Genomic DNA, 26,023 nt, shown 5'->3' with positions numbered 1-26,023 from the left:
CCATCTTTTGTACACCTCCAGCATATCACTCTAATAATAGGCACAAATAACATAATGCAATTTGCTGACAGTGTTCAATCGGTGCTCAGAACGGACACGCGCATGCAACGATGCATGTCTTATTATTTATATTATTCGTAGTCCCGAGTGATTGTTATAAAATCTTAGCCTTACTTCCGTACCCCGGAAAGAGCCATTATATGGTTTTTGAACCAATTCTTGAAGAATTAACGAAACGCGGCCATCATTTGACAGTGGTCTCATTCTTCCCTTCGGACAAGCCAGAACCTAACCGGCGGGATGTGAGCTTGGCTCACTTAGCATCTCTGAACGTGGAAGTTATTGACCTAAAGGACTTAGATAGAAGTTATTTCGGGTTGGAGAGATACTTCGAACACATACCTCTAGTTACTGCTTTGGCGAAATCATGTTTAAAGTTATGCGAAAAGATCATTAATTCTGAAGTTTTTGAAGAGTTCGTGCGCGGGGAGGGAGATTACGATGTAATTTTAGTGGAGCATTTCAATAGTGATTGCATGCTCGGTATAGTGCATAATTACGGATTGCCGTCCGTAGGGCTGATGTCTTCTGCGATACTACCATGGACGCCATCAAGGGTTGGTGCCCCTGACAACCCGGCATATGTCCCTGGCATGACGCTACCTTTCACTGAAGAAATGAACTTCTACGAGCGATTAGAAAACACTCTAGTGCTCCTGTTTTATAACACTTGGTATGAATGGGCGATTTGGAGGGAAGAGCAGAGGATCTTGGAGAGGAGACTTGGGAGGAAACTGCCGCTGTTGAGTGATGTGGGGAGAAACACTAGTGTCGTGCTTGTGAACACGCATTACTCAATCAACGGTGTTAGAGTGCTGCCGCCTTCTATTGTGGAGATCGGCGGGGTACATCTACACAATAGAGATGTACAGCCGTTGACAGAGGTAAGAAAATCTTATAAAATTTAAAATAGAATAAGCAATTATAATAAAACAAAAACTACAAAAATAAATTAGGTGGCAAATCATGTGTGTTTCGGCTACGGATAAATATAAAAGTTCTTCAAATTGAATTGCCTATTTAAATTATAACCCTTTATAAAAATTAAAACCTAAACGTTTGTTAGATTTATAACTATACGTATATTAAGTAGATTGATAGAGCCATCAACATTGTTTACAGCATAGATGGGTGAATGTCTTGAACCGAGGTGATACGAACATAATATCATAAAAAACAGACAGATTCAAATCGTATGTTTAGTGAGATTTGTTTCTCATCCCCTCCTTTAGTTGTCAATAACGGCCCGCGATTTTTTTTTAAATTGCCAATATTGGTATGATGTTCCTTGATCTCTATGCATTGCCTATATGATCAGCAGTGCATCCTTTATCCTTCTTCTATTTCTTTGTGGTCGATATTTGAAAACCTGGTGACCCAGGTCGTCTTTTACCGGTATACTTAGGTCCTATGCTATAAAATACGGTAGGAACACAATTATTAAATGATCCAATTTTACCTACTAGAAATTGGTTGGGAAGAAAAATCTTTGCCAACCCTTTTATAAGAGCGACATTTGGCATAATTAAAGTTCACATAGTGGAGTGTAGAATAATTAAAATGTATTTGTGTAACAATATATTAAATTTGACGGTCGAATCACGACCACTGAAGTCGACTCGTTCAAATTATTTTTAAATTTACTAACACTTATTTAAAATAGAATGATGTGTCCAGTGGCGTTCTTAATGCTAATTTGTTTGATGAACTAATTCATAAGTTTGTTTATAATTAGCTTAGCATACCTAATTAGGGTAATGAGTTTCAATCTCATTGAATAGGTAATCGGGCGCGTAAATTACTACCAAACATGAAGCAGAACCTAATTCCACATTAGAATGCAAATTGTGAATCATGACTATAAGGGACTATAAATTAGCTTTAGTACCATAATAAACAATCTTCAGACTTGGTACTAATATTTAAGTATTACCTACGCTTTTACCTCGGTACGAGATTTGAACCTACGATCTTTTGTTCATCCAGCATCACGGAAGCTGTGAAATCAACTTATATGAACGGTATAGCTTTGTAAATGTGAATTACAAATCTATTTATTCTAATTTAAACAAACTAACTTGCAGTTATTTGTTACGCCTAATAGCTCGGGATGCCTCTGTGACACTTCCTAGGTCATGATTATCTAGAAACGTAGGTATTAACTACTAACCTATGAATCTGAAATGATCTTAACATAATGATGCAATTAATCTACATTGTAAATATGTATACCTACAATATAAACACGCAAAAAAAAATGTTTTAAATTATTTGTGATTACGAAGTCGAGTGTATTTTTAAGGCTGGGTACTTAAGTATATCAAACTCAAATAAATTATTATAAAATGACCTGAACTGTTGCAGCCTTTAGATGAATTGGTGTCCGCCGCAAAGAATGGATTTATTTTGTTCAGTTTGGGCTCCTTGATTCGTGGCTCATCGCTTCCGAAGAAGAGGTTCGACGCCATAGTGAAAGCATTCGCGCGTATGCCACAACTGATTTTGTGGAAATGGGAGGCAGATCCCGTCGAAGATCTACCAGATAATATTCTTATGTTGAAATGGCTACCACAGTATGATTTATTAAGTAAGTATTCCGTGTTGCTCATTGTCAAGATTTAGGACATTATTTACGAAATTAAAAAGGATTATGTTGGCCAGGATTAGTTGATACGTCATCATAGCAAAGTTGACTGGTAACTTAGGTAAACTCTGGAGAGCGACTTTGGGTTCTATACAGAATTTTTAATTTCATAGCTGACGTTCAGCCTAAAAATTTGTTTTTTCAAGAGAAAATGACTACCTAGGTAGTTAACTGAATATTGTGCGTTCTCCCCACTACTACCAGACAGACGCAGACTTGTAAATTGTTATTAGGTATTACGCCTGCCCAACAACAATGCCATCCATAATTTATAAATATTTTTTCATTAAGGCGATACCTCAAGGTCCATTTTCATACATTTTGTTTCACCTTTAATCTGGGTAACTAAACAAGTATTGGCAAGTAAAGAATTTAAATTCACGTCTAGTTAGTGATTAGTTCTCGCAGTTGAAAGAAAAACGTAAAAATAATTAATAATCATGGATATTTCTGCCTTTAAAATTTCGTCATATTTAATTTTAAAGGCCGAAATATCCATGATTATTAATTATTTTTACGTTTTTATTTCAACTGCGAGAACTAATCACTAACTAGACGTGAATTTAAATTCTTTACTTGCCAATACTTGTTTAGTTACCCAGATTAAAGCCGAAACAAAATGTATGAAAATGGACCTTGAGGTATCGCCTTAAATAGGCTTAGGCAATACATCGCACTCTTAATAAAATAGTGACCTAAGTATTTCAAAGTTGTTAATTTATGGCAGTCGTCGGAAAACTAATTTTTGTTTGCTAAAAATTAAACCTATAGCATGAAAAAAAAGGGAAAAAACTAAAAGGTCGCAAACAGAAATTGGTTGTTTGACAATTTCCACAAATTGGCAATTTTGGAATGAGTCATTATTTTACTAAGAGTGCGACATACTACAATGTACTTATAGTACTGCTTGTAGGATACAGTAGATACCACACTAGTCACCCTGACATATTGACCAGTGATTATTTAATTTTCCTTATTGATAAAATATGAAGAAGATCCCCTTCACACAATTGTATCACCCAAAGACATTTATTGTTTGTAGTTGAGTACTTTTAAACGCCATTTCTCTGTCATGATATTAATGATTGAATTTTATGTAAGGCGAGGTGATAATTTATAATCAAAGACAATCAACAATACAGTTAGTTATTTTTTAAGCATTTCTTTGTAAGTGCGTGTAGTTCATAGAGAAACATGCAGGTTTAAGCAAGTAGGTCTGTAAGTACGACTAAACTGCATCTAATCTATTATGATATCCTTTGGTGAACAAAAACCTGAATTTATGTGCGTGCACTATCGAATCGTGAAACCCCATGTTAAAGCAAAGTAATTTGAAACAATTAGTTACATACTGTGTGTTGTACATATTATTACGAGAAGCACCTATAATAGGCATATATCCCGTATAAATAAAATCTAATGTGTATATCGGTGAAGAAACTATACCGCCCTTAAACGCATCTGCTAAGTATGTACTAGATGCTATAAATTAGGATTGACAGTGGTGCACATTTTTATGACTTAAAGTTCAGAGAGCCTTTGTGATCATTCAGTTGTCTTATTCGCGATGAAATAAAAAGATAGGAGGACATTAGGTAATGTAGATTTTAGAGGTATTAATTAGGTAGATTGGATATTTTTTCTTTGGGTGGAGTCGGTTCGATTTCACCAGGGTCCATGCTAACGGTTTACAAGGTATGCCCGGATTAATGACTGCAACGTCCCGGGTAAGAGAATGGGGATGCGAAGTTGGGGAATGAGTGATGGAGGCACAAAGGTTTGAGAAACATTCTGGGTGATGAGAGGAAGGGAAAAGGAAGAGGAATCTTATACCTGATGGATTTTTTATGATAATGCTACATTTATCTAGGGTTAACGTTTTTGGATGTGTAACTGATTACGATAAATATTCAAGGGTAAAACTCAAGGTTCATCGCCATCCTCAAAGTTGCAAAACAAAATTTGTTTTCGTAGATTTGAAAAACATGCTTTGTCCGGAATTTGAATACCTATAACTGATTAAGTTCGTTGAACTTTGAGATCATAAAGTCACACTTTATTATGATGGTTGTTAATTCTTTGTTCCCCGATTAGTAATAACTAAATACCTATTTATTTTTAAAATTCCCTCTTAACAGATCACCCAAACTGCATGGCGTTTGTCACTCATGGAGGCCTGCTGAGCCTTACCGAAGCAGTGGCGGCGGGTGTGCCTTCCCTCATCATCCCGATACTTGGAGACCAGTTCGGGAACGCGGCGCACGCGCAGCGCGCGGGTGTGGCAGAGGTATTGCCGTTTAAGGATATTGAAGAAGAGAGTATGTTTGAAGCGCTGAACAAAGTTTTATTTTGGCAGTAAGTATTATTTATATAAATTAATGATTGGATGTGTAAGCTGGTGGTAGTATAGGTACATTTTCTTTAAGCTCAGATAGTAACCGTACATAAGCTGTAAAACCTGCCATATTGGCCCATGTGAGTATGTCGCGTTCCCGGATTACATGTTGGTATAAATTGGTAGTAGATTTCTCATATGTGAGAGTCCGCCTGGATAGGTACCACCGCAACGTCTATTTCTGCCGCTAAGCAGCAGTGTGTAGACACTGTTGTGTTCCGGTTCGAAAGACATTGTAGCCAGTGCAACTACTGAATATAATAAGACTTACCACCTCATGTCTCAGGATGGCGAGCGCAGTGGGATACCAAGCAATACTTTGTAATTCCAGATGTTGGATGGTGTTTCTATTGTTTATGGGCGGTCGTAACGCTTACCGTCAGGCGAACGGCAAGCTCGTCTATGCCCGACAAATTGACTATATCTTTTCCTTTCCTAAATAACATAGAATATGTGGATATTACAGAAAGCGTCAGTATGCCAGACTTCTGCGAGAGGTATGGCGAGACAGGCCCCATCAACCCATGGAGACTGCCATCTTCCACATCGAACGGACCGCGCGCTTCGGCGGCGTCGAGATGTCCTCGCATGGACGCTGGCTTACCAGATACCAACTGGCAGGACTAGATTTAATAACCTTTGTTATAAGTATAGTTGTTTGTGTTGTTTATGTTTTTAAATGTGTATGTAGTAAGAAGTTAAAAAAAAAGCAGTGTTAGTGAATTTTAGTATGGATAATTATGCGCTTTGTTTGTAAGTTATAACATACCTTTTTTAAGAATGGCAACTCTAAATGAATATTTGGAAAAAGGCTGTATTTTTAAATAATCGTATTTTCCTTTATTATAAATACAAATAGTTTAAACTTGCAAAAATGTATTCGTAGGGAGTTGTAAAAATAAAAATAAATTTTAAAAAATACATTTATTGTCCCCGATTTCAACATTCATAAAAAAATATACAAAAACATCGTAAAAAATATACATTTGTTTATAAATTATTAATATATTGAGCAAATATTGTCATAATTGAAGAATGATGTTAAATGCTTTTTTTAAACATATCTGCTCGATTTGAAATATGATTTTCTTAGGACTAAACAACGTATGATTTTTTAAAAACAAAGTTACAACATCTGAATTATGGAATAGTTTTGATTACATTTTATACCTTTTATAAAATAAATGCTGAGTATTTTAAATAAACACAAAACAATGTTCATATTTTTAAATGTGGTATTAAATAATTAAACACTATTTATTTTAATAATTATCCCTTACCCCTAATACGAATTGAAAACATTACAGACTAGACTAACATTAGTATTTAGAATGCATATGGGAATGTAAGGCACCAAACATTACATTTTTAATGTAATTCGATTTTTTACTGGCAACATTGTTTGTCATTTTGTGGAAATGACTATACATCTTATTAAAAGTACCAGTATTGTTTATCATCTAAGAGGAGTTTGTTTAAGTACCAACTAAAATTGTTATTATTATTGCATAAAAGTAATTTTTGCATTAGGATTATTATGTTACCTTTATAAATATATGAGATTAACCAATTAGAAATTTGAAAATAAAAACAAAACAAAACTTATAATAATTTAGAATATTCGAGCCAAATTTCGGTAAAATCTATAAGTACAGTAAAAGCTATCTTCAAACTGATGCTTAAAGTTCAATGTCAAATAACACTTATCAAGAATACAAAAAAAAACCTTCATAAACATGGATAAAAAATTATGCACATAAAAAAAAAACAGAAAAAATATATGTAACAATAAATGCATTATGTTTAAGTACATACGAAAACAAACATGAATCAAACTAGCTGATATTTGACAAATGTCGGCAAAACGAATGCTGCTTTGTGAACGTCACTATTGTAGTATCGCAAGTTCATCGCCTTTTCGTCCTCGCGGGTAAACACTAGTTGTGGCGTGTCGAACTTGACGTCTTTGTCTAGAGATCCTATGACGAACCCTATTTGTCCTGAGGGATACGTAGGGACCGAGGTGTACCCGTACGCAGCGGATGAGAACTGGTTCCTACAGTACCTCAAAGTGCTTGATACCAGTTCTATATCGTTCCATATGGTACCAGCTTGGGAGCACACTATCCCACCGGGTTTTAGGGCGCTTTTCATCAACGCGAAGTAATTCTCTTGGAAGAGACTTACGGCAGGTCCGATGGGGTCGCTGCTGTCTGTTATTATGACGTCAAACTCTTGGCTGTGGTTCTTCATGAAATCGAACCCGTCGCCGACGTGAAGCGTCAGTTTCGGACTGTCGAATCCCACAGCCATGAATGGGAGGTATTTTTTCGATACTTCGATCACTTTCGCGTCTATTTCTACCTAAAAAAATGTCAAGAAGGTATTAGTTAATAGGATTTTTTTTGTGGTAGGTGTCTCATGTGTGAGACCGCCTGGGTGGGTAACACGGCAATGTCTATTTCTGCCGCCAATTAACAGTGTGTAGGCAATGTTGTGTTCCGGTTTGAAGGACATTGTAGCCAGTGTAACTACTGGACATAATAAGACTTAACATCTCATGTCTCAGGATGGCGATCGCAGTGGGATACCAAACAATATTTTGTAATTCAATGTGGTGGATGGTGTTTCTACTGTTTATGGGCGGTCGCAGCGCTTACAATCAAGCAAGTCTAGTTTTCAAATCAATAAAAAAAAAACAACATTTTCAAATAAAAACTTTTTTGTTTCACAAATCAGAAAAGTTTGGTTGAATCTTATTGAAGTATCTGAGTATTATAAATTAAAATATTACATACGAGTACAAGGTTTGTTACGCGTGTTATTTTATTGAAATATGGACAATGTAACAATCACTAGACGGAATAACTTTAGTATTGTTTACATTCACAGTAAGATAAAAAAATTATCATGCTGTGGCTAGTGGCTACTGTGGTCGCTCATTATCTTGTATTTATATATTGATAAGAAACATTGTATGAAGAATGTCTAACTCTTTGTAACATTTCCGCGTTTAGAAGTTTAATTATTTTTAAACAAGATAATATGTCGAATAGGTTGCTTAGGCGCAAAGCGCAGCATGTGGAACAAAATATTTAAAAAGCCAATATTTTTTCATGGTCAATAAAATTTAAGATCATGTACCACATTATACTGTAATATAAATCATTTTAGATTCTTTCATTAACATAATAATAGATTTTTACATAAGGTTAACTTACACTATTGTCAATGAGCATAAAATTTCAATTCATTTTCTTCTTTAAAGCGGTAACACATACCTGAACAATTTGTTTAACTTTAGGATGTTTGGCGACCTCTCTGGCCACCCCGCCGTCTCCTCCTCCAACTATCAGCACTTTTTCAGGGTTTTTGTGACAGCAAAGTGGCAGGAACGAGATCATTTCCTGAAAATAAATTACTAAACATACTTCACAGGATTTCTACTGAAGTATTAAATATACTCCCTAAAACAGTATAAAGTTATGAACATGTAGACACATCTTTCTCAAATTCAAAATTGTAACTATAACAATAACAGTGGCAATGGGTAAAATTTTTATCCCAAGACAACAGGTTGATGCTTATTTACATACATATTAATGCTTATTGATGATTAGTTATTGATTTGCATATGCATAAATGCGATATGCAAATCAATAAGTAATGCTCATGTTATTTTACATAAATTACGAATGGGAAGCCAACAGGAATCGGATATGGACTTGTCACCACAAATATTTTCAATCCTTATTTAACAATGATAGAATGGAATACATGCAGCAAATAGTGAGTACACTAGTTATGCTCTGCCTACATTTCTTGGTATAATACATGTATATGATAACTAACGCAGAGTTAATAATGGTGGTGGAAAAAATACCTGATATGAAAATTCATCTTTCTGTGTGCACTGTATGATCCCATCCAGCACCAGCACCCTGCCAAAGCTTGTAGTTTCATAGACATCAATGTCCTGATAATCTGACTTCTCTGAGTGAAGCACCTCCTTAACTTCGAAAGAGAATGTGCCTCCCGGCCACATCTCGCAGGACTCCGTAAACCAGTTGTTTTTGAGACGGTTCATTGTTAGTCTAGAACAATAAGGTATATTCATGCTGAGTATTATTTAAAAACTAACTTGATAACTAACTAACTAATAAAACTATTTTACGAATTTTATCATTGTTTTTTATATTAAAACTAGCGACCCGCCCCGGCTTCGCACGGGTGCAATGCTGATACTAAATACACTACAGAAAAACTGTGAATTTTGTATATAAAAAGACAGCGGCCCGCTCTGGCTTCGCACGGGTATAACATAACAAAATAAAAGTATTTCTCCACTATTTAATGGATGTTATTATACATATAAACCTTCCTCTTGAATCACTCTATCTATTAAAAAAACCGCATCAAAATCCGTTGCGTAGTTTTAAAGATTTAAGCATACAAAGGGACATAGGGACAGAGAAAGCGCCTTTGTTTTATACTATGTAGTGATATTCTCCAAATGTTTTAAAGACGTTGCTGCTTTCATGGTCATGGTGGGGACTGAGCTATTGGTCACCCGAAAAGACAAAGTTACAGTTATGGTAAAATAGTTTTATTTTAATTTCTAACATTCACATAAACATAAGAAATCATTACTGGATAACTAACTAAATATTTTACGAATGTTTTGGTTTATTGAAAGAAATAAGCTTATGTAGCTGTTTGGTTAAAAGAACATTAAATAATTGCAAAATCAAAGAATTACAAAGAAATAACGCTCTGATGTATTCATCTTATTCAAATATGACCAATATACTTTTATTATACAGGGTCATTTTGACATTGTGTTACTAGATGAAAGCACATACTTATGTTTTTTAAAATAGCACTACAAGTTTCTTTTACCGTAGATGTAAAATAAAAAAGAATTAATTGTGGATAAAAATTTACATACATTAATGCCATTTACTATTCTTAAGAGAATTTGTTGTAAAGCCAGGAACATATTTTGACTCAGAAATACTCTCACGCTCACATCATATAAAAAAAACAAACATGTAAAATCAATAGTTTTCATAAAAATATTAATTATTCATGGATGCTTTTTGTAAGAATATTAGCAGTGGTAAAGACAAGTATATTGTTTCACAATGTCAAAATGACCTTGTACATTGGTTATGTTTAGGTTTGTGGGCCCAAAGGCATCTCAATTTGTTACTACTGGCCTTGAAACCAGATAACCATATCTTACTGCTCGATAAAGTTTATCATTGCTTTCCAGTTGTCTTAATTAAAATAAGCTGATAAAAATGCACAATATAAAAATAAAATTCATATCCTGATTATTTAAGTTATACAATAGTTTTGTAACATAAGGTCCATTTTACAATGAATACACAAAATATTATCCTTATAAGTAAATAATCTATAATTTTTCCTTATAGGTGGTAAGATCTTTTAACTCAGACAATGTTGATATAGGAAGAATAGTAAATAAGTTATATATTTTTAAATGCACTAACAAATATAAAAATATACACTATTTTTATTTATAAATTATTAATTACATCAGGCATTAAGTACCTAGGTGCCATGATATATATATTCAAATTCAAAATAATATACATTGCCACATGCATAATGTTAAGAAAGATTAATTCGTGAATCAAAATGTAAAAATAACATCAAATAAGGCTTACCGGTTATAAAAGTAAATCAAACAAACTGAATCAAACTTCTTCCGGATGTACTTGTGTAGGCCGCAGGACGCGTAACAACTAAAATAATTAGAACTTGTTTTCAAATTAAGTTCTGACGTTCTCAAGGCAATGAATCCGCTGTGTTACAATAAGGGTATTTTTATTATAACTTTACTAAACTGTGTACAAGACAATTTGGTCAACAGTTCTTATCGTAGTACTGATAAGATATTTATAAAATTGCGGAACACCACAATTATGTATATCTTTCAAAATAATTAAATTAAGAAATATGAATGAATGTCAATATCAACATGACACGGTGGTGAACATCGACGTGACGAATATAAATAATTATGATATTCCTATAAATCGTTTTGAAGCCACATTTTAATACTTATTATAATAATGGAGTTATTTTGTTTTGTACAAGAATAAATGATTTCTTAATAATTATTTTACCTGGTGACTGTACGACTTAAAACCGTTGCCTTAAGATTGACACTTGGAAGTTGACAGATTGAAAACAAGTAAATATTGCATGCGAAACAACTCTTAAAGGTATGGAATAAGGACTATAATTCAAACTTAAGTTTCAATTTTAAGTCTGTTTATGAAAAGTGTAAATAAGTTAACCAAAAAATTTGCTAATACATTTTATATCTGCAGTAAAATCTATTCTCGTATCGGTTTATGATATTTATTATGTTTTAGTTCAGTATTTAATTGTATCTATAGGTTATTTTCTAATGTAGATATGATAACTGCAGAAGAGTTTTTAACTGCAGCGAAAAAGTTCGTTTTAATATCCAATAAAATATGCGATGGTTGGAAATTAATTGAAAACGAATGGGATATAAACCAATCATATATTTCAAAAGAAACATTCATTGAGTGCGGTGTTGGTGATGATGTTTCGTTACTGAAAGCGGAATACATTATATTTTACAATCTAAGTTACGGCGTACCTTCATTTAGCTTCAATATATGGAATTCATCAGGGATGTTGTTATCGTTAGAAGATGTAAGACAACTGTCTTTTATAAGGTAAATTGGTTTAGCTTTTTCTAATATTCAATATGAGAGGGCTCGCTTGATGGTATGCAGCACAAACTATGTTTAAATTGGCATCTATTATTTACAATTATTTTAACTTATAAATATATTTAATTACTAAATATAGGTAAGTTTAGAATTTAAGTGGTCTCACAGAAAGACAGTTTTACCTACTACCTCTTAATTGAAGATAAAAACATGCCTGAAAGTAGTTAAAATGAAATATTATGACATTGCATTCTCATAGTTGGATTTTCGATTCATTTTGAATACTGAGGCGAATGCAAGCAAAAATGGGAATAAATTACATAAGAAATAAAAGTTATTATTATAGGTACTTACATAGTCCAAGTATCAAAAAATTTAAATTCCATCCTTCTGAATCATAATCAATCATTACAATAGATAATCAAGTCATAAATCATTGTAATTCTTTGTTACAGCACAAACCCAAAGGAGTTCTACTCGATAATAACTCAGCAAGAACATCCATTGTTTCAAAGACCATACTTCATCATGCACCCATGCCACACTGAGGAGTTGCTGACATCGTTACAAGACAAGACTGCAAATGTTATAGTTACTTTCCTTGGGTTAGTCACACCATTGATTCAATTGAAGTTGCCATTGGAATATGGCTTAAAACAATTATGAATGATTATTATATTGGTTTTAAAAGTTAATGTGATGTAAGATAAAATATGTTATAAAAATATTAATATATTCTATATTTTTTTTAAGTTATGTGTGTATCTGAATTAAATTAACTTAAGTTTTCGCTCCTGCCATCGCAGCAAATGGGTAACATGAACATACTAAAGTTCTGTAGCGGTACAATTAGTATATACACCATCATCTTGGCCATGTCACTGGAACAATGAGATGAATATTGACAATACATTGACTCAACAGCAGTGGCAACATATACAGTACCACAGTTCCTCTTCAATATGAACAAAGAGAGTCGTAACTACCGCCGTATCGGTAATACGGGGCCCCGAGCTTTGGGGCCCCTCTTGACCCATACCTACATTAAACTAAGCGGGCACCCACAAGTTCGCACTGCCCTGAAGAGCCCCTAACAATTGTAGATATAGGGCCCCTCTAAGGCAAGCTACGCTACTGGAACATAGTGGGAGCCCAGCGGGATGCGCTAGTTCTCCTTTGGGACAACCGGCCAGCGCCCGTGAGGTTAGAAAACGCTAACACTTCGAGCTTCACACGAGTTTCCCGCTCGTCACAATTCACATTAAGCATTTCTTACAAGTTAAAATAACCCGAGGTTTAGATTAGCAAGAAAAGTTGCCTAAGTCGATTTTCGCAAGTAATTTAAACCGTATAAATAATCATGCCAAGCTGGCTTCTTACAATTTTGAAGCTTGCAGGCGAGTCGGTATTGAAATATTCATACTAGTGCAAACGCATCTGCAAGTTCTTATGCCAAATATTTCTAATCTAAACACAGCTTTACGCGTGATAAGTTTTGAAGCCGATAAGTCCTACGAAGTATTACCTTGTTCCAGGGCCGTAGCTAGACTTGACATTAAGGTAGGGCAGCTGTGTTTACAGGTAGGGCAGAAGTAAAAATGTTACTAGATCTGATCTGGTCTATCGATTTTTGGATTTCTTGACTCGTGAACATTAATGAGTCAGTTTTCTATTTCCGTAATTGTTAGGGTAGTATAAAGTGGAACAAAATTCTCTTAATCCTGAAAGGGGTTATTCCACCCATCAATACGAACAACTCTTAATATAGGACCAACTTCCGTGGGAACTTCAACCAACTATGTATTTCGGTATTGTTTAGATGCATAAGCATGTATTTTGTTTCCTCATAATCTGTTTTACAGTCCTTTGCTTATTATTAGTTGATTATTATGGTAGGGCATTAGTACTTTGAGGTAGGGCATTGCCCCACAATGACCACCTCCCTAGCTACGGCCCTGCCTTGTTCACGAGTAAAATTTATCATCCGTCTTTTTCGGAACCGCTCCCCTCAACCCGCGCATCTCTGATTGCAGGTACATTTTAATGTCTCTAATAATTAATGAATAAGATAACTATTGTGTTGACGACTTTGGGGCAGTAGATTGCAGGTTCGATTTCCGGGCGGACGCATATTTCATATTCCATCAGAAAGTAATGTTTCAAGCTGAATTCAAAGCTGTAGAACCAACATAAGCTTTTATTAGTGTTTAACAAATGCAGGAGTAATGTGAGGCTGGGCGGCTATCATTTGATAAGATACAATTTTTTCGATGCCATTAGCATACCAATATTTCTTTTTTTTACGGCGTAGTACTTAAAATATAAAAAAGTAACAAAATCTAGGGTCAAAATTATATGTGTATGACCTTGTTCCATTTACGAAATTTCAATGGGAAATAAATTACACGGCTTGCCAGCTGTTGTATACCGAAGTAGTCCAGCTAAGTTAAATAAAGCACGCAAGTGTTCGGAAAGCTGTAATCCACACAAAAATCTCACATTCGAAATTCGAATACACCTCTACCAAAATTAAAGTATTCTTTTTCTCTCTTTGGCAAGGCGCGATTAAGGTATTTATACAACCAACTAATGCAGGTGTCGCCGTCGGTAAAGATGATAACGAAACAAGTGGAAGGTCTAGATACGACGTCACAAGACCGCCCTATCATCGACATTTTATTGATACTATTGAACGCCGATAAGATATATTTTGCTATCTGATTAGCCGCCCGTACTCCCCATTGCCGCGTCAGTTGTCAACTCCAAAGGGTCAGTGCTTTGTTCCAACGAAACATGTGCCGTGATTGTGTGATAAAATGAGAAGATGTGGTGAAATAGTGGCCAATTGGACGGGGAGGCTGTGTGAGTGCCTGCGGTCGTGTGTGCTGCTGATATGCTGCTGTTGTGTGAGTTCACTTTGTTACCTTTGATGTATGCGCGCGCTTTTGGGAAAACTTATGTCTGTGTATTCTATATACAAACTGATTTTCATTCAAGTAGTATGAGGAAGTTACCATTTACAGTTTATATTATTTTAGGCGTATAAATTGTTATAAGTAGGAATATTTTTTTTTCTTACATTACAGTCCTAATCCCTACTTATGAGGAAAAGGTATTAATTCGGATATACCATTGCCCTGATTTAAAGAAAAACAAACTATAATTAGCGCCATATGCTACATCACTAAATATAATATAGAAATCGTAAAAACAAATCCCGATAGCTTTGTGTCAGGGCTAAAATACTGTTAAAAAAGAAATACAATCATTTATTGTTGGTAGAAGTTATTTTGTTGTTCCTATTAATATTTACAACTTGGTAAAAGCAAAAATATGCTGATAAGTAAATATAGAATGATGTTGATTCCTTTATCTATGCTAAATGATTATCAATGAACGCGTAGTAAGACGGGATTATTGGATCAACCGATCATTGTTGTTGAAACAAAAAAATATTTATTTATTTTATGGTTTTATTATGAAGTAAGTACGTAATAGAAATCGTCAATTTTATGCCATATGTACCTTATATGTACTAGTGCCATTTACAATTTAACAATATTCTTATGGGCATATAATATAACGGAAGAAAGTTAAATCTATAGAACACAAATAGAAAATGACAAAGCAAGTCACCGTGAAAGAACATGTTTTCATTTAATGTTAGAAGACTTGATAAATTAGGAGCATTTAAGGGGGGATGGTGGGGGAAGGGGTTAGTCCAAATAGCAGTTGAAATCCGCGGGCCAGGTGTAGCTAGTGCCTGTGTGTACACAACTGCTTGCTACACTTGAATATACAGGGTCATTTTGGTATTGCGTTAATGAATTAAACCATATTACACTTCTCTTCTTGAAAACAATATTTTGTACCGTATGTTATTTTAATCATGTATGTAAAAAATGTATAAGTTTTGAAAAATTCAAAAATTTATATAAGTACTACCCTAAGGCCACTACTGCTAGACGAAGAGAATTACGTTAGTGGCAGCGGCAACATTATACTTTCAGTCAGATACATACCTACATACTTACACCATATTCGTAGTATCTACATACAAAATTACAAAAAAATCCGGTTACGAAAACCGAGCTATTTAATATTCATAGGTAATTTTTGGCACAATGTTAGCAGAAGTAGAGAAGATAATGTGATTTATCTAGTAAAGCAATATAAAAATGACGCTGTATATTATATACAATATGTTAAGGATCCGTTGCATGTCTGACTAAATGTATATCGTCGAATATAACATAAGCCGACCAAATACAAAAGTAAAGCTCCCATATATGTAAAAATAATAAAGAAGAGTTCATTCAGCAATAACTGTCTTATAATTAAATTCGCGGGTATCATTTAGGTAAAACATTGTAAAACAAGCTCTTATAAATATTTTTGTCAATATTGCTGAAATTCTAAACAATAAAATAATCTCCATTATAAATATATTACGCGATTCCATATCTACTCAAATCATAAAATAGTATCAGGTTTACTTATCTAAATTAAAACGTTTTGCCTTGTTGGATAAATATCGACCAAGAGATAATACCTAGGCATTGTTTTGTTTTAAATTGCAATCTTTTCTCACTGTATTTTTCGTATGTTTTACATTGACGTTCACCTGCTATGTTCTATCTCTGCTCCACCTCAGGTTGACTGGTAGAGAATGCCTCTGGCATTAAGTCGGTCTTTACATATTTTGTATGAAGTGCAATATATAAATAATGCTCGCAGTTCTTACGGTTACCAGAGGATTGAACTATGAAAAAAAATTATACAATTAATTAATTTATAGGATGATCAACGTAACGTACATTGACCTTAGACCATCTAGGAAACACGCTCCATATGCCTTTTAAGGTGAATAAAAATTAACACTTTTCGTGTCACTACTACATTGAACGTATAATAGGAATAGTCAGACGTATCGTGTCGTTATAAACGCACACATTTATAAATGTTCAACGTTTGTCCGTTTTACGCACACTAACATAATTCTATAAATGTGTGCATGTTTATTTGATCTTACAACTTCGGCAAAGGAAAAGGTCATACAAGCCGTGTCCTTTATTGTATATTGTCTAATCATTAGACTCTAATTATTTAGCGTATTAGCAAATAATTTGTCGAATAACTTGGCGAATAAATATGACTAATTTATGAGTAACGAATACACCCGTAAAAGGTGTTTCTACGCTCATATTTGTGACTATTTTTCTGTATTCTAGATTTACTGAACCCATTTCGATGAAATTGGTATGTAGGTAGAGTTTAATCCTGGGAAGGATATAAGTGTTTTTATCTCGGGAAAGTAATATATACCGTGATTTTTATCCGACAAAAAAAAGCGATTCCAAGCCATTCCACCTTTTCGGAGACTAATCCCTCTATAGATGCCATTTCTTACAATGTTTTTTTTTTTATTTTAAATATATACAATTGTGAACTTTCAGCTAATCCAAAACGCTCACAATGTTACCCTATATTAAGTAACAATTAACAATTATAATTTACTTAAATTAAATATAGCATGGTTATATAAAAACCTGATGGGATCAAAATGTATATCGGCAGTTTGAACCTCATTTAGCAAGGAGTTTATTACTCTGACAGCCTGTTTATTATTCTGACTTCTTATTTACTTAGCAAGAGACTTACGTATATAAATATTTTTCCCAATATGTAAAACCTAATGAAGATAACACATGACATTGTGTTTTCTTTTATAAAATGTTACTTAAGGTGGTAGCTCAAGGTCCATTTTCATACATTTTGTTTCGGCTTTAATCTGGGTAACTAAACAAGTATTGGCAAGTAAAGAATTTAAATTCACGTCTAGTTAGTGATTAGTTCTCGCAGTTGAAGAAAAACGTAAAAATAATTAATAATCATGGATATTTCGGCCTTTAAAATTTAATATGACGAAATTTTAAAGGCAGAAATATCCATGATTATTAATTATTTTACATTTTCTCAACTGCGAGAACTAATCACTAACTAGACGTGAATTTAAATTCTTTACTTGCCAATACTTGTTTAGTTACCCAGATTAAAGCCGAAACAAAATGTATGAAAATGGACCTTGAGCTACCACCTTAAGCATTTATTTTGCCGCGTGTTCATCGTAATTTGTGGTCAAAATCCAGTTCTTATCTAACACGTCTCATTATAAAACGATTTTCAATTAGAATTTCATTAACCTGAGAACATTTTATGTCGTATTTGTTAAATGTACGATGTAGATAGTTTTGTCTGTAGCACGAATTGGTCAGGCAGGGTCGATCAGAATAGTACTATCATTTATGATTATGTCAAAGAAAACATACTTATAGCAGCGGCATTATGAATTCCATCCGATTTAACACTCTATATTTAAAAAATTACCTACTACCTTACCCTCCAAACGTCATACCGCCATATTTTTTCTTCTGTCTTATTTGTACAATCACTTCTTTTGAGATTTTTAAAAATCTGCTATATTTGTTTATACAAAACTTCTCCTGAATATACAAACACATGAAATAAAGATTTTTCCAATTTGGAGCAGTCGTTTGGAAGTTATGCGCGTACAAACATTTCGGTGATTCATTTTTGTTTATATAGATTTGATAAGTTAGGAAAGATATGCAGACAGAAAAGAATAATAAGTTCCTTGCAATACATACAAAATGATTACAAACGGACACCTGCCTGCTGAACTATCCAGTAATCGCTATCACTTGGCGATTACGTGTTAGACAATTTACTATCATTATAAAAACGCGATAAAAGGAATGTATAAAGGGATAAATAATGTATTAATCGATACATGACATAATACATTTATTTGCCCAACATGTAAAATTTTATGGATTATGAAGGAAGTTTTTATTATGTTAAAAGCGAAACTCACACTAATAGGTTCTTAAAGATTCAAGTAATATGATGCGGAGAGGGTAAAAATTGCTGTTAAAATCCCACGCAGACGCTGTTTTTTAGAGTATGCTGTAATCGAGTAAGTAGGTTACCTGATGTTTTAATAACACTGGGTAACGAGCACAGTGGAGTGGAGTGAAATATTTTGTATGGCGTTTCTACTGTTTATGGGCGGTTAAGTAATCGACATGCAAGTCACGTAATTGCTAATAATGGTAATAATGGAACGGTATATTTTACACGGGTCTTCAATGAGCCAGTGGCATTATTTCGATCAAGTCAGCCCATTCAAAATAAAAACATATATTGATGTAGTTATTCGGTACAACTAATTCACCAGAATGGTAAAAAAAACTGATCTTGACAGAAAGTTTATTGGAGTAACTTAATAACCAAGATCAGTAGATATTCATCAATCTAAACATCCTCCTTTAAGTTTCCTTGGCCTTCAAACCTTACATAACATTCATTCGCCACCATTGTAGGTTCAAAGGCTATATAATTTAACACAAATTCCTATAATTATGCATCAGTTGGAAATGTATCGACCAACCAGTAATCTTTAGTAGGTAATATAGGGAAGTATTCATTTGCGATGGCCAGATGCAATGCTTCACACGCGCCCGCTGCATACGGTGACACTGAAGCTATCTTGGCATTGGCAATCGGTACTCACTACCAGTGGCTGTAAAATGCCTGTGCCTCGGCCGTAGACTTTTTTTTGGGATCGAATTTGTGACAGATGAAGGTAATTTGTGTTTGGTGTCTATGACTGTTTTAGTTATTTTTTGGATGGTGTTCGATATTTAAATTTTTTTGCTGGTATGTTTATGAATTTATTTATTGTTAATGTATATATTTTATTGACCTGACTTTAAAGTAGGTATAGGTCTGTTTTATTAATTGTGCTTGTGGGTACTGTTGAAATTTGTATTGGGATAGCGGTTAAGAAGGGTAGAGTAAAATCTTAAGGCTAGGATCTTCGACGCTCAGCTTGTACGTCAGGCTGGTACGGCCCCTCTGTCTTTTGGTATTCTTTAGATCACTCTAATGAACTTCTTTTCGCAGATTGCATTGCCTTTATTTTCAATGTACCTTTTTGTATGTTTATATAGTCATTAATCGTGGATGGGACATCTTAAAATTTATAGCTCCGTCCGTTGCTTACCACCCCTACTAAAATATTAATGTATAATTGTGTTGCTATAAATACGATGAGTTCTCTAAATTACGCATATTTATAAGTTAATTTGGTAATAAAATGAAAAAAATACGGGGTTTCGTGCCAACTTACTACATATTTTTGTTATATGTGCATTTTATAACTGAGCATATAAATTGTATGTGATATCTGTAATACACTATGTTTTTGTTGGAAAAGTTTGTTTGTCCGCGTAATATCTTGTTACAGCAAAACATGAATTTAATTGTCAGCTTATTTCACGATTAGTAGCGTAATAAAATTCTGAAATTATGAGCTTTCACTTATTGTCATTATAGCAATATCTATCGGACCTCTGAAATTAGAAAAGGAGCCTAATTATTTCCAAACACCTGAATATATTTGACTAAATTATAGCTAAGAAACATCGCGATTGCATGAGCTTTAAAAAACCGTATTAAAATCGGTCCATTTGTTGGAGCTACGATGTCGCAGCAGACATGCAGATACACAGACATACACATAGATAAGTTTATAACACACCTCTTGTTTCGTCGGAAGATAGACATGTTTGGTCGAGTTCGCATGGTAATTCAAAATTAATGTTATGTGTATAAAGTTGACAATTTGCCTCACTTTTGTTATTCTGTTAGGTAATCATTTACTTGATAATTTTATCTGACAATTGGATGCCACCCCTAATTCTAAGCAGTGAGAAATTTCGTGCGCTGCATAGCGATTACGCACGAAAAATCTCTAAGAAACTTTTGGAACACAGTTTTCGATGGATTTTATATATAAATGTAATTAGCAAATAATATATAGTATAATTTAATCAGTATAGTGATAAAATCACTTAAGTGATTATATCATATAAAAAACATTGTACATTAGTAGATATAAACACACTCACGCCCTATCCCATAGGATAAGATAATACGATATTATCAACATGCTGATTCAAAATTTTATTTCCAACTTTAAGTGCAAAAAAAGTGTACTAAGTACTCTAAGTGCAAAAAGCTTAAGTCAAATATTTAGTATATTACTTTGATTTCATTCATGGCGATATCGTTTACCGCCGATAAATCGTCATCGGTTTCATTGTAAGGAAGTTAAAATAAACATAAAAACAAAACATACATACATCACGCTTTTATCCTGGAAGGAACATGCAGAGGTGCAAGGCAGGGCACCCACTAAGTATTCGCCAAGTGTGTTACGTCCCTTAACGTAATAGGGCACAAGCCTACTGCCATAAAGAGCACAAATTCTTAAAAGAAAATACTTAGAAGAAAAACCCAATATACATTTTTCCGAACCGGGATTTGAACAAAACATCTACGCCATCGAAGCAGACACTTAAAATAATCCCAGTAACTGGTTTTAAGTCTATCGTTCTCTAGATAAACTCTAAATTATGTATTTGAAGGGCATGACGTATTGTTTACCAAGTGTAAACGCAAGTTTTTACTATCATAGGTGCGGTAGTGACATAATTTCAAGGAATTCTAATACTACTCCACCCAATTTCAAACTATTTATGACTGTAAGCAATAAGGCAGATTCTTTATGTATATTATGAATAAAAGCATTTTAGTAATTTCGAAATCGTTTTACAAGTATCTAGATTAAATTCTTAAAATGCTTTAAACTTTAAAGCCTCCGAGATTAACTCGCAATTTAGGATTTATGTAACCAACATATAACAATTAACCAAGGTCCGTGATACTGCATTCTTGTAGTTAATGAATATTATTCATAAAGAGGTATGAGAGAATCGGACACTTGATGTTTAGAAGGTAATCGCCGACACGTCGTTCTGCTGTAATGTTATCACATAGTTCTATAAAGGATTCGTAAGGTTGCGGCTAACGAGTTAGAGCGAAACAATTAACAGTTAATCTGTTATTACCCGAAGGAGGGTAGTTGTAGGGTAGTAGGCTGATGGAGGGTTATGTTTCTAACCAATTTCTATAACAATGATAGAAATAGGTCGAGCCGGATCGTTCAGCTGTGATGATCTGTCATTTAAAGTTGACTGCCTTGTTAGGGTAGTTTTATTGCGTGCGTGGTACAACACCGCTCTGAGGTTTCAGATCCGACTCCCGGTTCGGGCAGTGATATTGAATTTTTTTATTCAGTATCAGTTCGGAATCTGGAATTTACGTCTGATATGGCAATAGGCTACCTACCCATCACATCATAGTATAGTACACACGGAAAAAGTTGGCGCTTTGGTTGCTTATCTGGCTTTCAGTAATAAAGACGTGTGTGTATGTTATTTAAAGTTTATTTATTTATTTGTAACAAGTTACACCAGAGTTCTCATGTTTTTTCTGTTTATGGGTAGACGTGCTTACCTTTGTAAGAGGAACTTGCTTCTCCGATATTACCTGCTTCTATATTGCTTTAGGGTAATTTTAAAGCTATGTTAAAGTCAATAATGTCGTGGAAATTTTAACGTATAGAAAGTAGTGGTAATAAGAATTAAGTATTCACGTCACGGCGCGTGTAGGGCAACTTGATTATTGATTGTTAAGACATTGGAAAAAAGTCTTGAAACCTTGGATTCACACTTCGCTTCGCACATGACGCAGCGCGTCATGTATGTTAAGGGTTTAACATTTTTATAACGCTCTTATAACTCAAACATGACGAAGTTGTGGTAGCCTATTGGTACAACAGTAATAACATTCTGAATATTATAGAAATTCGGTATAAATAACTACGTCTCATCACGATCTAAGTATGTACTATCTAAGTATGTATGGCCCACGGAAAACAATTTACGCAGTCTCGTCTTATTATTGCCCAGGCGCATCTATAGCCTCGAAATCGGATATTTAAAAATGCATCTACTTAATCCAATAGCCACAGCACATAATACTTACATTATATTTTGTAGTTCGAGATGTGTATTAATCAACATGGTGATTCATTTCTAGGGCTCATCATTAAATTATCGTTATCTAATTCCGCTTTGCTATAAACAATAGCGTGCTAATGCACATGTGTTCCAGATTATATTATAGGTAGATGTTTTAGAAGATTGTAGTGTAGATTTTTTTTACTGAGACGGCTAGATAGAGTGTCAACCGAAGAAGATTGACACTCGCCAGTCGATACAATTATACCGCCTTTCGAAATCGGATCTACAGAGACTGAACTCGGAAAGCGAGATACTTACGTAGATCACTACGGGCGGTGTTACACCCTGCTGTCTGATAGCAGGCATTGTGACGTTATTTTTTAAATGGACGTTTTATGGGTCATAGTCTTTTTTCAAATGATAATCCAGACCAATCATTCTAGTACTGGCCAATAATATAAAAATGTAATTATATTTACCATCCAACGTTGTCGTATCAGTTATACCTGCATGTATGTAATATTACGTGTGGATATTTTTACAATCTTATCGGGACATGTAATTTGGAATCTTTAATTAGTAAAATAGTTTTATTTGATATCAATATCCTTACTTATAGAGATAATCATCTACATATTCCGAAGTAGAATCTTGATAACTAAATTTATTTTATTTGCGAATAGTTACAGTTATTGCATTACGAACTATGGGCTTCTTATAGGGGCTCGGCAGTGACCACACTACACCTGATGGTAAGTGGAGTGAGGTCACTATCCGTAAGGATACAGATATCCTACCAACAGTCTGTTCAATCTCCATGTACTTTATAGATAAAATTGGCATACGTTTTACCACGTGGATTTTTTTGATAGTTGATAAGTTATCTTTACCCCGTTTATTTCTTTGGTATGCTCAATCATTTTAATACGTAATCCTCTTATTAAGATTGTGGTACATTTTGAATGTTTCATCTTCCCTTTCCTCTTCTGGTTCAATTAAAAGGCAGACGGCTCGTTTTTCTTCACGTCATTCTGTTAAGGGTAGTTGTTGAAATTTAAAAAAGAAGTAACGTTTAATATTGAATATATCGTCTTCATATTTATTCTCTTTAGTTTCTCTGTATGCTAGCATGAAAAATGTAATTACAATAATAGTTTGGTGGTTAACAAGAGTTGTAAATGCGCAGCGTTCGATATCCACGTCGACGGTTGAAGTTGCAAGAACTCTCTAGATGCAGGCCGTTTCTATCTGGTTAGTATTAGTCTAGTAATCTCTTGGGGCGGCCTATGTACAGCAATACATTGCTAAAGGCTGAAGATGATGATGGCAACATATAAATGAATTGTTACTGAATAGCTCTACAATTGGTTCCATAATTTACAAGTACGTACCTAACAAAGCAGGTTATTTTCGAGGACTAAATCTCAGTTCCAAATTGATAAGATAAACAACTGTATCACATAAAGCTTTTGATAATTTATTGCCGCGTAGAAATAACACGAATTGTATATCAATAACTACAGTTCTTCAGATGGATCTAACACGTGTGTCATTAAACTATAGGACCATACGTCTCGGGTTTCTAAATCTCGACAACGATTTGTACGACGTTTCGTTTTCATCGAATTTATATCGATAATGGATTGTGTCTTACCCAATAATATTTTAAAAAGTATAGATCTGACTCGCCCCAATAACAGCCATTTTCAATAAACGATCCCGATGTCAATCTTCAATCTGATTCCGAGAATTAACTAATCAAAATAAGTCATTGGTAAACATGTTAAAAAACTTGGTCCATTTTTGAGATAGATCGAAAAAAACAGATTGGGATTGTTTATTGAAAATGACGATAGATGAAACTGACAAAATGTTCTTGACATTGATGTGTTATGTTAAGGTGGTAGCTCAAGGTCCATTTTCATACATTTTGTTTCGGCTTTAATCTGGGTAACTAAACAAGTATTGGCAAGTAAAGAATTTAAATTCACGTCTAGTTAGTGATTAGTTCTCGCAGTTGAAGAAAAACGTAAAAATAATTAATAATCATGGATATTTCGGCCTTTAAAATTTAATATGACGAAATTTTAAAGGCCGAAATATCCATGATTATTAATTATTTTTACGTTTTTCTTCAACTGCGAGAACTAATCACTAACTAGACGTGAATTTAAATTCTTTACTTGCCAATACTTGTTTAGTTACCCAGATTAAAGCCGAAACAAAATGTATGAAAATGGACCTTGAGCTACCACCTTAAAGAGACGCCGTACATAAGCCAGTACGATAAAAAAAATACCTTGTCATTTACGGGTACTGAATCCAAATATCTCATTAGAAATAATAATGAGTTTTCAGAATGTGTGTGCTAATGGCTAATCTTTATTTTTTTAATATCGCATTCTTAGTTGTAGCTTAGATAACATAATAATATGGACCGTGGACTGGTACTCGGTGTGTCCCGGGTTCGATCATCAGGTTTAGCTATCATTTTGGCTTCTCTGGAATTACCAGAAGCCTTGTCAAACAGTGGTAAAAACCAAGCTAAATCGTTTCTACAGGCGCGAGTCCAAGTGGGCCGATGTGCATAATCAATCATTTCTTATCGAATATAGAGTCATCGAACATTATGAGGTTTTGGGATAAACCTCTACGCTAATAATGCGTTGATTAGATATCTAAATAAATCCTTAATACAGGTATTATGTAGTACGGTTGAACATTTTTTGTGAATGAGTCAGCTAACTAAACTAAACCATATAATATTTACCTAGTGATTATAAACCGGAGGCTTGCTTTTAAAGGTCTATGCAAAGGGCGTTTTGGTGTGTGCTCTCTCACGCGCAATTTTTAAAATACAAAATACAAATACACAGTTTATAAATGCATGACGTTTACTACATGTTATATTTGTTATTGAAGCGCGTTGTTAGCTTGTTTAAAAACGTCGTGTGCACAGGCTGTAATGGAAACGCTAAAATAAATAGAGAGGCACCAAGCTCGATGCATTCACTTTATTAACCGTTAACTTGGTGAGAAATGGTATCGCCTAAAGATGCGTGCCGAAAAACTTCCACCCGGGAGAGCTCAAATAGCTAACGCTAGCAGTGGCTTAGGGCCGCCGCATATATGGCGGTCCGACGGAGAACACTGAACAGAGGGCCTACCATCATCTTTTATCGAGCGACTCAGTATTGATTCAGTTCAATATAGGTTCCTAAACTGAATCGGGTTA

The 26,023-nt window shown here is 34.3% G+C and overlaps 4 protein-coding genes across 6 annotated transcripts in view; 3 read left to right on the top strand and 1 right to left on the bottom strand.

Moving 5' to 3' along the window:
* Positions 1–6: 6 nt before the first annotated feature.
* LOC115446950 (UDP-glucosyltransferase 2) lies at positions 7–6,020 on the top strand. The gene is made up of 4 exons (XM_030173799.2): positions 7–944; positions 2,425–2,647; positions 4,843–5,059; positions 5,566–6,020. Exons 1-4 carry the CDS (start codon positions 111–113, stop codon positions 5,816–5,818), a joined length of 1,527 nt encoding a protein of 508 aa, XP_030029659.1. The 5' UTR covers positions 7–110; the 3' UTR covers positions 5,819–6,020.
* LOC115446954 (spermidine synthase) lies at positions 6,013–11,096 on the bottom strand. Its single transcript, XM_030173803.2, has 4 exons — positions 10,793–11,096; positions 8,983–9,193; positions 8,381–8,506; positions 6,013–7,463 (listed from the first exon to the last, which is right to left on the bottom strand). Exons 2-4 carry the CDS (start codon positions 9,184–9,186, stop codon positions 6,930–6,932), a joined length of 864 nt encoding a protein of 287 aa, XP_030029663.1. The 5' UTR covers positions 9,187–9,193; positions 10,793–11,096; the 3' UTR covers positions 6,013–6,929.
* A 306-nt stretch (positions 11,097–11,402) lies between these two features.
* LOC115446955 (ubiquitin-like-conjugating enzyme ATG10) lies at positions 11,403–12,592 on the top strand. The gene is made up of 2 exons (XM_037442193.1): positions 11,403–11,839; positions 12,292–12,592. Exons 1-2 carry the CDS (start codon positions 11,550–11,552, stop codon positions 12,500–12,502), a joined length of 501 nt encoding a protein of 166 aa, XP_037298090.1. The 5' UTR covers positions 11,403–11,549; the 3' UTR covers positions 12,503–12,592.
* A 1,332-nt stretch (positions 12,593–13,924) lies between these two features.
* Positions 13,925–26,023, top strand: part of LOC115451818 (probable phospholipid-transporting ATPase IF) — a 33,343-nt gene continuing 21,244 nt past the window's right edge. The window contains exons 1-2 of one of the 3 annotated variants that reach the window (XM_037442187.1): positions 13,955–13,987; positions 14,562–14,742. In XM_037442187.1, coding sequence (XP_037298084.1) covers positions 14,653–14,742 — 90 coding nt within the window. In that variant the 5' untranslated portion in view covers positions 13,955–13,987; positions 14,562–14,652. Of the gene's footprint in view, positions 14,743–19,333; positions 19,503–26,023 lie in introns of those variants that run through there. The other 2 variants (XM_037442186.1, XM_037442188.1) reach the window with 2 other exon arrangements.

The sequence above is a fragment of the Manduca sexta genome, chromosome 24 (genome assembly GCF_014839805.1).
Source record: "Manduca sexta isolate Smith_Timp_Sample1 chromosome 24, JHU_Msex_v1.0, whole genome shotgun sequence".
Lineage (NCBI taxonomy): Eukaryota > Metazoa > Arthropoda > Insecta > Lepidoptera > Sphingidae > Manduca > Manduca sexta.
Note: the sequence above shows the minus strand (reverse complement) of the source record. Positions and strands in the feature narration are given on the sequence as shown.